The sequence below is a fragment of the Microcaecilia unicolor genome, chromosome 2 (genome assembly GCF_901765095.1).
Source record: "Microcaecilia unicolor chromosome 2, aMicUni1.1, whole genome shotgun sequence".
Taxonomy (NCBI): domain Eukaryota; kingdom Metazoa; phylum Chordata; class Amphibia; order Gymnophiona; family Siphonopidae; genus Microcaecilia; species Microcaecilia unicolor.
The window spans coordinates 559,319,000-559,332,419 of NC_044032.1; the positions used below are offsets into that span (position 1 = coordinate 559,319,000).

Sequence of the window (13,420 nt, forward strand, 5' to 3'; positions counted from 1 at the left end):
GTTTATATTTTTCACACTGTTTCATGTTAGTCTTATTACTAGAATTTGGTTTACCATGTCCAAGTTTACCTCACCTATTGCAGTAATTGTTCATTTTACTATTGTTTATAATGTTAACAAAATTGAAAGTTTTATGTGAAATTGTATCTGCCTTGCACTGCCTTGGGTGAATCTCTTCATAAAAGCAGTTAATAAATCTCAATAAACAAACAAAAAAGATTTATGGGGCCTCAGAGTGTATTTCAGCTGTTGTGGAGCACTGCATCAAGGCAGCTTCCCTATGAAGCGGTGGATGGGACAGTAACTGGCACAGGCCTTAAGTACTGGATAAGAAAGAGATACAGTCACATGAAACTATTCCATCATACAAACAAATCTGAATTCTGATTCACTGTAGGATTTTAATTATTTATGGAGACAGAGTGAGAGAGAGAGCGCTTATTCTGTCCTGGTGTGATCTGAAGAGCTGTAATAAGTAAACCAAAAAAAAAGGAGAAAAACCTTTGCAGTAATACATAAAGCAACACAAACAGCAAAGGTGATCCAAGGAATGAAGAGCAAACAAGAGTTCACCAAAGCAAGCTTTATTGAAGAAGGACCCAACTTGGCCAAGTTTCGCCTTCATCAGGGGTCACCAGATTCTTCAAAACAAAACTTTAAAGATTCACTTCCACAGAAAAGCGATGCAGTACAAGGAGACGCTTTTACATTTGGCTGATGAGTCTTTCTGTGGAAGTGTATCTTTTAAGTTTTGTTTTGAAGAATCTGGTGACCCCTGATGGTGAATCAAAAACTTGGCCAAGTTGGGTCCTTCTTCAATAAGTTTGCTTTGGTGAACACTTGTTTGCTTTTCGTTCCTTGGATCACCTTTGCTGTTTGTGTTGCTTTCTTTAATAAGCAAACATATCGACAAAGGGGGTAATATTAAAATCTATTTAAATGCTTAAAAAGGTTTATGTGCGAACATGAGTTCTTTTACAATTGCCTACGCTATATGAGGGCCATTCTATAACTGGGTCCCCTTTTGAGGCGCACTGATGCATCGTGGGGAACACCTATTCCATAACGGCATCTGGGCACCCAAATTCCATTCTTGAATACTAGCATAAGTTGGCATTGGCACGTCCACTTACAATGAATCTATGGCAGGCATAAATGGACACATTTAAATGTGGCATTTACACCTGTAACTTAGAATATTCTATAAATTACATGTGTAAATGTTAGACCTACCCATGCTCTTCCCTTATGAAAACCTCCTTGCATTTATGCACTAAGCAAGTTGCCCACATTATAGAATTAGGGATGGGTAGGCCAAAAATGTTTGTGTCTCTTTGTTATATTTTAATTAATCTCAATAATAGTGCACACTTTTCTTAAAGAGTTTGCACTATTTGCACATAGTAAGCAGTCTTTCCCGATTGTGTGTACAGGTGAGAACCAGCATGCTATCGGGAAAGAGTGTGCACTCTGAGGGTAATTCTCTACTGGCCGCCTAAAGGTAGGTGCTGGAATGATGCATGCTACGTTGTAATAGAATACTAGCATAAGTCTACAGTTAATGTACCTAATGTTAGGAGCAAGCAGCTGGTATAAATACTTGCACCTAACTACTGATAATTAGGCATGTAATTGCTTAAATGCTAAGCAAGCCCCTGACCTGCCCATGCCCCTCCCAGGTCCATGCCCCCTAGCAGTTGTGTGCTTTGGATTTTGAGCACACAGTTTGTAGAATACCAGCTAGGGCAGTTACATGTGTAACTGCAAATTAGTTCCAATTAGCACATAGTAACATAGTATATGACAGCAGATAAAGACCTGCCCAATAAGGCAGCCAGAGCCACACCTGCCACTCTGTACAGGTTCCACTCTATTGTGATTGAATACTGGCACCCCAAATAGGGCAGTCAAACAATCATGGAAGAGTGGCTTTATAATTTTGGATAGTCACATTTATTGCAGGGGCGTAGCCAGACAACAGATTTTGGGGAAGAACTGGGTGGGCACCAATTGTTCTCCCCCTCCCCCAGCCACCACCCAAAAAATATCTCAGCTGGTGGGAAAACGCTTCTTTGCACCTTGGCACTCTGCAGCAGGCATGCGCTGAAAACTGAACATACGCAGGTGCCGGTATCATGGAGGGTAGCATTTTCGTTACTATCAGGAGGAAGTCTTCAGCTGGCCAAGCTTGGGATCCCACCAGCTACCACTAAACGTGTGCTACTGTTGGGTGGGCCTGAGCCCTAAGTGGGTGGGTCCCGGCCTACCCAGGCCCACCTGTGGCTATGCCACTGATTTATTGTCAATACATGATTAAACCAGCAAGCCAACTGTCACGGTGGTGACTGTTTCCTTTTCAGTGCTCACCTCGCCCTCTGGTGGCCTGAACCGGTGGCTGCTATGAACTGTCACACGTTCCAGACTTCAGCCCAGTCCGATCCGGATCTTCTAGGCTGCCAGACTTGCTTTTCTTGTTTGTGCCTGAACAGCACCTGTAGCTGCCTTGTGATTCCTGCAGTGAACTTCAGCTGCTGATGGGCTTTATTAGCCACCTGGAAACATCTGTGTTTGCCTTTGCATTGTCTAAGGTCCCTCGTATGTGGGTGTGCTCTGTGCACTTCTGCCTAGCCCAGTTCTAGTCTGAGTTTCTTGCCTGGTTCTAGTTTGTTTGTGTGTAGTTAGCTTTGGTTTTATTGCTTAGTTCCTAGTCTTGTTTCTGGTCTGCATTTCCTTGTCTTGTGTCTGTGTTCCTTGGCAGCTTTCAGTCCTGATTCTCACCTGTCTGTGTTTCTGTCTTAGTGGCTGCCTGGCAGCTTTTAGTCCTGACTCTGTTGTGTGTTTCCTGTTGGTATCCAGTTCCTGCCCTGTCCTGTAAGTCCTGCAGGCCACCTGCACCCAGGGGCTCAACTCCTGGGGGATGGCGGTCAAGCGCAGGTGAAGTCTAGCTGTTCCTGTCCCAGCTTGTTTGCCTCTGCTGCAACTCCAGTCCGGGGTTCCAGTCCTGTTCTGCCTTGCCTCTGGTTTGGGGGTGGTTTTGCCTGCCACTACCGCTCCACGGCAGTGGTCCAAGGGCTCACAAACCCTGTGCTTCCATGAGAAGCCGTGACACCAATAATTGTGCAAACTGACATTTTACTCATTACCAACCTTTAGATGAATGTGACGTATGATGTGTTCCTTCTCTACTCGGGTCACAGACTGTAAAAGTCTGCCCGGCACTAGTCCTACTTCCCAGTTGGTGGAGTTGTTGTCAGATCCCACTCCTGCCCATCCATAATCAGTACAAAGACCGTAAAAGTCTGCTCTGTTTTGCTGTATTTGGGACCTAGATCATAGAAATCCCCCAGTATTGGCCTTACTTTTCTACTACTGGAATTGCAGTCTAAGCATGGACAAGTTTTTGTTTTGATTCCATTTCCATATAAGAATCATTTTTGTTTATCCTACACATTTTTGAATTCTATCACTGTTTTCATCTCCACCACTTCCCCCGGGAGGGCATTCCAGGTATCCCATCACCCTCCATGAAAAAGTACTTCCTGACCTTACTTCTAAATCTACCACCCTGTAATCTCAATCCATATCCTCTAGTTCTACCTCTTCCCTGTCTCTGGAAAAGATTTGTATGTATATTGATACCTTTCAAATATTTACACCAATTATAGACAATTATTAGTAGTTAATGCCAATTAGCAGCTAATTGAGTAATTGAGTTATGTGCATAACTAATGCTATTCTATAACTTATAGATTCTATATATGGTGCCTGTAAATTCCAAGCAGAAAAAAAATATGCCTAGGTGTATTCTCTAAAGTAAGGGAAATGGGACTTGATATACCGCCTTTCTGAGGTTTTTGCAACTACATTCAAAGCGGTTTACATATATTCAGGTACTTATTTTTTTACAGAATACACGTAGTGAGTTGTGCGCGTAAATCATAATGCCAGTTAGTGTTGATAATTGCTTGTTAACACCCAATTAACGGCACTGATTAGTTAAGTTATGTGCATTTTTATAGAATACACTTCCATTTCCGTGTGGAAATTAAGGCACTGTATATAGAGTCCAGGGGTAACTCCTAATTCTATAAAAGTCACCCAAAAATGCGCACGTAAATTTGGATGCAAGTCCAATTTGCGCACACAATTTAATTGAATAACAAGCCAATTAGTGCCAATAAGTGGCATTTTAACCAGGAATTATTTGTCCTCATTAAATTCAATTGGAACTTACATGCCTAAATTTTACACGCGAGTAAAAAACAAGGGGCATGGAAGTGGGAGGGTCATGGATGGAACATGGGCTTTCCTAGCATTTATGTGCATTATTATAGAATAACGGGGATATGCACCTAATTTAGGCGCATTCATTTGCACCACACTTCAGTTGGTGCAAATGGTACCTTAGGCGTGAGTCTTGGGTGTAAGTGCTATTCTGTAAACCATGGCAGACTTTAAGCGTGGCTTATAGGACAGCACTTTTTTCGGTGCCATATATAGAATTCACCCCTAAGCATAAAATTGGCTGTGTAAAATTATAGAATTGGGGGGGGGGGGGGGTATGTGTGGGGAACACACTATTTTTGGCAAACAATAGTCCATCCTTACATGGGTTAGCGCTGACCCGTGTTAATGACAGTATTCTAAAATGCAGCGGTGTAAGTGGTGCCTTCATTAGGCAGGCACATCAAACAGGAGAAACTCTATGCGAACAGTGCAAGCAAAAAAGAGTAGAGGCTGGCCGAAGGACAATCCAACACAGGAGATGATGCTTTAAAAGATGCTTTATTTGCTGCTTGGGCACAAGGGAACTGACACGGTCTGTGTTTCAGCATTGCAGAACGCCTGCCTCAGGGGTCACAATATAGTTCGAAAGGAAATTCTGAACAACCAAGGAAGCTCAAAGGCGTCCGCTCAGAAAGAGCGCTACCGGAGAGAGTTCCCTTGTGTCCAAGCAGCAAATAAAGCATCTTTGAAAACACCATCTCTTGTGTTGGATTGTCCTTCAGCCAGCCTCTACTCTTTTTTTGCCCACATTAGGCAACCAGTTATAGAATTAGGGGGTATATGGGTAAAGGTGTGCACACACAGCCTGTATGTGTGTACATTAATCCAAACTGAGCCAGGAGATTTGTAATGTTTTTACAGGGTAATTGTCAGAGGGAAAGGTATGTAGATAGGTTCCCTTGCACTATGGTATAACCTGTGCACATATTTGCTACACAAGTTAAGCAATCTGTTTATGAAACTATTCTCTTATTAGGAGGGGTTAGGACAAGCAATAAAATGCTTTTTTCCTCTTGTCTTGCCTGCCTCTCCCCTGCCTGCTTCAGGTCCTCCAAGGCCAGTACTGGAGTCTTCAAGTAATGCGCTTTTCATTCCATCCGTAGCAAATGAAGGAGGCAAGCACTGGACCCTGGACGAGGTTCGAGCTCTGATCCGCTTATGGTCTGACAGAAACATCCAGCGGCAGCTAGAAGGAAGTGTGCGAAATAAAAGGATCTTCGAGCACATCGCGGCCATGCTTCAGGAGCTTGGGATAGACAGGGACTGGAAGCAGTGCAGGACCAAGTACAAAAACCTGAAGCATGAGTACAACACGGTGAAAAAAGCTCACGACTCGGGGAACACCAGGAAGACCATGAAATTTTTCAATGAACTGGACACTATTTTGGGCCACAAAGCTGCAGGGCAATCAAGCCGATTGGACATGGACGAGAGAGAGGGATCCATGGCCCAGACAGATTTGAGAACAGAAAACAACTCCCCGGGTAAGAGTTGTGCATAAATTTTTCTGTGCTGTGGTGTATCTGGTGACACAAGAGCTTTTGTGCGGCATGTACAGAGCCAGAAGCTGAAATGCTGATTAGTTTCCCTAGTTATGTAGAGTGCACTTCTTGTTCAGGGAGGGGTTATTTTAAGTTGAATTTAGCACACTCACAGGCAGATGATCAAAAGCCCCGCACTGTCCCAAACAGCGCTTTAAAATAGCGCTAGAACAGTGCGGGGCGCTATTAGACCTATGATCAGAGATAATGCATGCAAATTTAAGCAGCGCAATTATCTCTGATTATGGGGTGGAAGTGCGGGAGAATTGTGCCTGAGCATGCGCTCAGCACAATCCTCCCACCCTTGTTTGACAGGTCTGGGCTGGAGACCAATGAAAAGAGACGGACGCCCATCTTTAAATCAGAAGATGGACATCCTCAACTGCCCTGTTGCAGGGACGGCCAAATTTCAAGGGGGCATCAGAGGTATAGCAATGAGGCAGTTGAGGACGTCCAAAATTTGGACATTTCTGCAATGGGCAGTTAAGGACGTCCAAAATTGGATGTTTCTATGAGAAAGACGTCTTTCTCATAGAAACATAGAATTTTGGAAGTCCTCAACTGCCCCGTCACAGAAACGTCCAAATTTTGGACGTCCTCAACTGCTCTCGCTGACAGGTTTGCTGTAGGGGGGAATGGGGGTCTGCCAGCATGCAAATGCATGCTGGACAGGGCTCACCATTCCTCCCCAATGATCTGCAAACCCTAACGCCAGCTCGGAGCTGGCATAGGGTTTGTCGCGGCCAGCGACCCAATCTTTGTCGCGCTGGGCACTGATCATTGGGGATGAATGCGTTAAGCGCTGTTCTGTCACACACACACAAACACATTTATTTATTTATTTACCACCTTTTTGAAATCATTCACTTAAGGCGGTGTACAGTAACATTAATGCATATGTTGCACAGATCCACTTAGATGTTTGGAGGTTTTTGGCCTATGATATATTTTTGCTAGCTGGTTGCTAAAACTGAAAAACACCTCATGCGCACTGCAGTGGTCTGAGGCCTTTTCCTCCATTATTTTGTTAAGTAGTAAGGAGTACCATTTTGATGACTGTGTGTTCACATTTTGGTATTGGTTTCTAGGCCCTGTCCATAGTGTGTTTTAGTGGGCCTCCATGTGTGGTCGGTAGTGTAAGGGGCTCCCAAGAGCCATTCTTGACCCCAGAAGACTTGGATGTTTCTCTCTGAGCTCCAAAAACCTATGGAGACATCTGTGTTTGTTACCTTTCTAACAAAACTTCTAAACACAGGAACACTACAGCAACCTGGATGCTGCTCTGTGCCTCAACCCAATGGGCATGTTTATGCAGGAATGCCAGGAGATGGAGCTGAAGAAGAATCTGTCAGTAGTGTGTCTGAAGATCCCAGAGCCATTGAAATCAAGAAGGAAAGTTCTGATGTAGGTGAGTGTCCAGATGTACTTTGTGCAGTGAGTGATGTCACTGTAGTCAGGCCTTTAAGCAATGTTGTAGGCTGACAGAATGATGTTGGGTATGCTATCACTTTGTGTATGTACTCACACAGATGAACCCCCTGCTGATTTAGATGAAGATCACTATGGAAGTAACATCTTGGAAGATCCAGGGATCGTGCATATAAAAAAGGAAGCTATCGACTTAGGTGAGTGGAGTGAGATTTAATATTCTCTTTTTAAAATTTTTGTATTTATGACAATTAACGTTTACAAAGACAAAAAACAACATCTTTGAAAGAAAATCGCCAGGGTATATACATAAACAATACAAGGAAATATTACAAAAAAAGAAAATAAAGTTACAAGTATAAACCTGACTAAATGCAGGCGTTCCTCACCGAAACACAGGCCCACGTCAAGTCCATTTGAGTACATCTGTGTTTACTTGTCCTCCTCAGTGGATTAGTGTTTGGATTGTAGTTGCCAGTGGCCCCTTTGTGTGGACTTTTATTTGTTCACATCAATAAATAACTAATTTCATCCTCTGGTGTCCTCTGATTGTTGCAGTGGAAGACCATTGGTCCACTCCTACTCCTTTAGCTTGTTTTTGACTTTCTAAGTAGGGGCTTTTCTTCTCCAAATCCCTTCCCTCCTTTTTTTGCATAAAGCAGCAGTAGTAACAGCTCATTTTTTTTCAGCTAGAACATTTGGCAGTTATTACATGCAGTCCCTGATCAGAACTGAACCATAGTGGTAGCGACACTGAAAATCCATTTCCCTGAAAAGTGCCTACCATTCATGTGGTTTAGTGTATGTGCATTGCTGTGCAGTGTTCAGGTTTTTCCATACACTCTGCAGAGGTGTTCGTGGGCATAGGATTGGGTCAGGAGAAGAAATGCCATATTTTGCATTGTTAAAACTGCACAAGCTATTTTCCATAGAAAAAGTAGCTGCAGAGAATGTAGATGCAAATTGTGGTGTGTACTTTCTTCCAGGACAGTTTTCAAAGGGAAGACATGCTCACATTTTCCCTTTCAGAACTGGTGAAAATTTACAACTGTCTTTAACTAGTCCCTTATTTTCATACTCCTGTTACTTTATCTTATCAATCTATAAGTTCCAACTTTGCTTACACCCTATGCTGTCTATTAAAATGTTTTATTTTGTATTGTGTTGGCATTATAATGTAGCATACTATGCCACAGGGGCGTATCTGGACTTTGCCGTTAGGGGGGTCCAGATCCGAGGTGAGGGGGCACATTTTAGCCCCCCCCCCCTCCCGCCGCCATTTCCGCTGCTGCCTGCCTGCCATTGCCGACACCCCCCCGCCGCCGCCAGAACCACCTCCAGCAACTGTAGCCCGCCTGCCAACGACCCCCGGCCCGCCGTGGCCGTGACGTCGCCTGCCTTTGCTGGTGGGGGACCCCAACCCCCGCCAGCCAAAGTCTTCTTGCTTCGTTTGGTTTCTGAGTCTGTCTGACGTCCTGCACGTTGTGTATGTGCAGGACGTCAGACAGACTCAGAAACCAAATGAAGCAAGAAGACTTCGGCTGGCGGGGGTTGGGGTCCCTCCCCAGCAAAGGTAGCAGATGGCGACGGCAGGTTGACAGCGGGAGGGGGGATTGAGAGGGTCATTGGCAAGGTGGTCCAGGGCCAAATCTACGGGGGCCCTGGCCCCCGTGGCCCCATAGCAGCTACGCCCCTGCTATGCCATACTTTGTTGTTGTTTGAATATTTTGACTGTTGTAATTGTCTATTGCTTATATTTAACTTATTCTTTCTGTACACCGCCTTGAGTGAATTCCTTCAAAAAGGCGGTAAATAAATCCAAATAAATAAATAACATTTGTAGGTTGAAAGACAGTGAACTTTGTAACTGTGAATGCATATCGCCTTTACGGTATTATGTAAGCCCCATTGAGCCTGCTAATGGGTGGGAAAATGTGGGATATAAATGTTACAAATAAATAAATGAATATGAGCATTGCCTTAGCTATGACAAAGGTCCTGAATTTCAGAAGATTCACTTCAAGATGATGAGTGTATGGCAGAAGCCTGCCAAGAGTCCGAGAGCTATAGACAGAGTAGTGAGAGGGCTTCTGAGTTTAGGATTTAATGAATAAACACCACTAAAACAATCCTGATGCAAATGTAATGGGTGGGGTTGATATTCAAAGGATCTATGTTGTTAACTTTACAGTTGATTGCATAAATCCTGTCTTTAAAAACAAAATTTCAGAGGTAGGCCAAGAAGTGCTCTGGGATGTAGGGCCAAAAATGTAGAGAGAGCTCCGATATTCAGCTCTACCTAGATAACTTTACTCATTTGTAAGACTACTCAAAAGTTGTCCTCATTTATCTATTTAAGTTTAGGGCCATGTATTCAGCAGTCCTACATAAATGGATAGGGCCACTGAATATCTGAAAGATGAGCAGACAAGACATCTACTGATCTTTATATGGTGGCTAGGTACCTTTATATTGCTCCTGGTGTCTATAGGATAAATACTAGAAAAACACCACTTCTCCTAATACCCTCTCACACTTTTCTCCTGTTCACTTTGGATCTGCCAGTCTGTTTTTGTGCTTCTTCCATGCTGATGGCTCCACACCTATGCAAACATATATATTTCATTCAACTGGAAAAGATACCCATCTGTAATTCTGATGCCATGAAAGCTCAGATTTTTCATAGCCTGAAAGAATCCCAAGCTATTTGAGAGTTGGGTTGACTCATTATGCTCCAGGGGGAGCATTGGGCCCATGGGGGGGGGGGTGGCAAGTTCTTTGTACCAAAGTTATGTTTTATGAGAAAAGTGTCACAGGATAGATCTGTTCCCTCTAAGCTGAGTGGGTATCCTCCAGCTGCATTGCTGCCAGTGGGGGGCGGTGCTTCAATATTGTTTTCAATCACCAGGGACAGAAGAGAACTTGCCTGACCCTCATTATTGAAAACTGGTAAAACAAGCCCTTTTCTGACACAAATGAAACGGGCGCTAGCAAGGTTTTCCTTGGAGTGTGTATGTTTGAGAGAGTATGTGTGAGATTGACTGTGTGAGAGAGAGATAGAGTGAATGTGCGAGTGTGTGTGACAGAGAGAGAGTGAGACTGCTGGGTGCAAGTGTGTCTCCTCTGTCCCCCCTCCAGCCACCCTGCGATTCTCCTTTCTCCCCTGCTCCCCCTCCAGCCACCCAGCGATTCTCCTCTGTTACCTGCCCCCCCTCCAGCCACCCAGCGATTCTCCTCTCTCCCCTGCCCCCAGCGAGTCTCCTCTGTCCCCTGCTCCCCCTCCAGCCACCCAGCGAGTCTCCTGTGTTCCATGCCCCCCCTCCAGCCACCCAGCGATTCTCCTCTCCCCTGCCCCCTTCCAGCCACCCAGCGATTGTCCTGTCTCCCCTGCCTCGCCTCCAGCCACCCAGCAATTGTCCTGTGTCCCCTGCCCCCCCTCCAGCCACCCAGCGATTCTTCTGTGTCCCCTGCCCCCCTCCAGCCACCTAGCGATTTTCCTTTTTCCCTTGCCTCCCCTCCAGCCACCCAGCGATTCGTTTTTCCCTTGCCCCCCTCCAGCCACCCAGCGAACCTTCTCTCTCCCCTGCCTCCTCCTCCAGCCACCCAGTGATCTATCTCCCCTGCCCCCCCCCCAGCCACCCAGCGATTCTCTTCTCTCCCCTATCCCCCCTCCAGCCACCCAGCGATTGTCCTATCTCCCCTGCCCCCCCCCCCCGCTTTAATCAGCATATATTAAATTCCCCCCATGTGCTACAGAAAAGCACCAAGCACATCCTATATAATAAAATGCACCTCCAACGTTCTGAAGCCGTAGTAACGGAACGTTGCAGGAATGCTTCAAGGCTTGAAGGCTTCACTTTCTCGGCTTCAGAACGTTGGAGGTGCGTTTTATTATATAGGATGTGATAGTGAAACAGCATCATCACCACCACCCCCCCTCCACTGGCAGAACCGTAGGTGGAGGTGGAGGCTGCAGCAGCGCAAATGGTTTCCTGTGCTTTCCTCTGCTCGCGATGCGAGTTGCTGAGTCGCTCCTCCTGTGCATATGTGCCACATGGGTGGCGTGGCCAGCCTGGATGGTCCCTAAGTAATGACAACACGTGGCGGTTGCGCTGCGGGCGGGGCTAGTGCCTGCTGCTGCTCCTCCAGGTCGTGGTGGATGATGGGGTTGTCCCTGATGGCGTGTTGCGGTCTACTGGCGGCTTTCAGGCTCTCTGGCCCCGCTGTTGAGAAAGAAGTCAGTACATAACTGACTGAGTAGCTGCCAGAGCGGTGCAGGGCTGCTGGATGGGCCGGCCTGGAAAAAATAAAATTATAATCCTGCTGCTGCCTGCAGATGGTGGTCTCCCTCTCCCAGGCAGTCCCACTTGCACCAACTCACCAAGTCTCCTCCTGTCGAGTCCCTGCTGCTAGGCCAGGATTAGTCCAGGACAGGTGGAGCAGGTCCAGGAGCCAGCCAGAAGTGGACACACAACAACACGGTCACAGGAGGACAGAGGACACAGCGAGCAGACAAACCAGAATTGTTTTTTTTAAGGTAATTAATTTTCCAGTGCCATTTATTTTCATTTACTAGAAAGACTGGTGTTCCAGTGTGTTCCACTACCTCCTTCCCTCGTCCCCCCCCCCCCCCCCCCCCCCACATTATATACCACTTAGTAAGGATACACATTGATTATGCAGGTAACGGCCAATTAATGGCATCTGTTACATGTGTAAGTAAGTGCACAGTGCAGCTATAATGCTATTGCTATTCTGTATTTATGGGCGTATGATTGGCTCCTTATTTTAGGCATGGCTTATGGAATTGTTATTATTGCTTTTTCTGAAATGACTGACTGCTCCTGCTTTGTGCATGCTGGAAATACATGAATATTTGATGATGGTATATAGAGGGTTGTCAGACCTGTGTGTTCTTGTACCAAGTAGAGCACTGCCGAGCCCGGTACTTGGACCAGGTTCTACTTGGCGGCCGGACAACCCCGGGTTTCACCTGCGCTTGGAGGTGTGGTCACGTACAGCTGCTCTCGAGCTTGGATTGTACAAGTAAATGCATAGATTATTGTATTTTGTAATCTAAGCACATACTTGCAAACTCCGCCCAAACCTTGTCCCTCTACATTCCAACTGGAAAAATACACACCTTCATGTCATGGCATGTGCATTTATACCAGTCAGTATTTTGAAGGGAGGGGATTTTGGGTTTAGCTCACTTCTTTTTTTTATCAGTTATAGCTCAAGACAAGAGCCTAGTTTAAACATGTAGATCAGCATTGTATCAGCAAAAATGGTTTATAGAATTGTACAATAGTGATATTCATCTGCTGTTCAAACAGCTAAGCCTCTCCCAAATTAATCTGCTTAGCTATACAAGTAGTGGGTGAACATTGCTGCTGTTTTGTCCGAGCCATAGGTTCCTAATTCTGTCAATCCTCACTGTCGATATAAGAAATTCGTATAATGTTATATTTGCATAAAGTTTAATCTAATCTAACCCAGTCATAAAGAGATACTTCATGAGCACACCACGGATTTTATTTTCACATTTCAAGGACCCTCATTATGGAACTAATTGCCTTCTCATCTCCATTTACAAACTTCTCTCACACAATTTAAAGTTGATCCAAAATCTTTTCTATTTCGGGATGCTTTTCCCTGAACTACTTCCACCACAGACTAGTCCCTGTATGTGATCATTGAGAGACACCAGTGCTACCTTCTGTATGACCCCCCCCCCCCCCCCCCCCCCATCTTTCCTATCTGAAATCGCTCTACCCCTCACCCCTACACTGTATTGTTTTATCTAACTCACTTCTCTCATTTTTTAATTTTTTTTTTGCCTGTAAGCCACCTAGATGGTATGTCTTTAGTGCGGGATAGGAAGTATGAAATAAATTTGAAACTACTCTAAAAAATATTTCTGTACTGCAAACACCTTATAAAGTTATAGAAGGTTTTCATAGTACAATTAAGAAAATGTAAGTAACACAATTTAAATGAAAATTAATCTCTCTATATAAAACGCACCTCCAACGTATGCTGGAACTTCCATAGGTGTGTGCCCCGCCCTCGCGTCACAACGTTATGACGTCGAGGGTGGAGCACTCACACTCACCAAATGGGCTGCAGGGAGTGCGCCACAGCAGGAAGTGCACCACCGTCAA

General features: G+C 45.1%; 1 protein-coding gene across 6 annotated transcripts in view; it reads left to right on the forward strand.

The window, feature by feature from the left end:
- The window catches only part of LOC115461542 (multifunctional protein ADE2), a 192,274-nt gene that overhangs the window by 48,151 nt on the left and 130,703 nt on the right, over nucleotides 1-13,420 (forward strand). For 5 of the 6 annotated variants that reach the window (XM_030191416.1, XM_030191419.1, XM_030191418.1 and 2 more), the window contains exons 3-5: nucleotides 5,334-5,771; nucleotides 7,084-7,236; nucleotides 7,358-7,453. In XM_030191416.1, the coding sequence (XP_030047276.1) occupies nucleotides 5,334-5,771; nucleotides 7,084-7,236; nucleotides 7,358-7,453 (687 nt within the window). The remainder of the gene's footprint in view (nucleotides 1-5,333; nucleotides 5,772-7,083; nucleotides 7,237-7,357; nucleotides 7,454-13,420) is intronic. The other variant, XM_030191417.1, reaches the window with a different exon arrangement.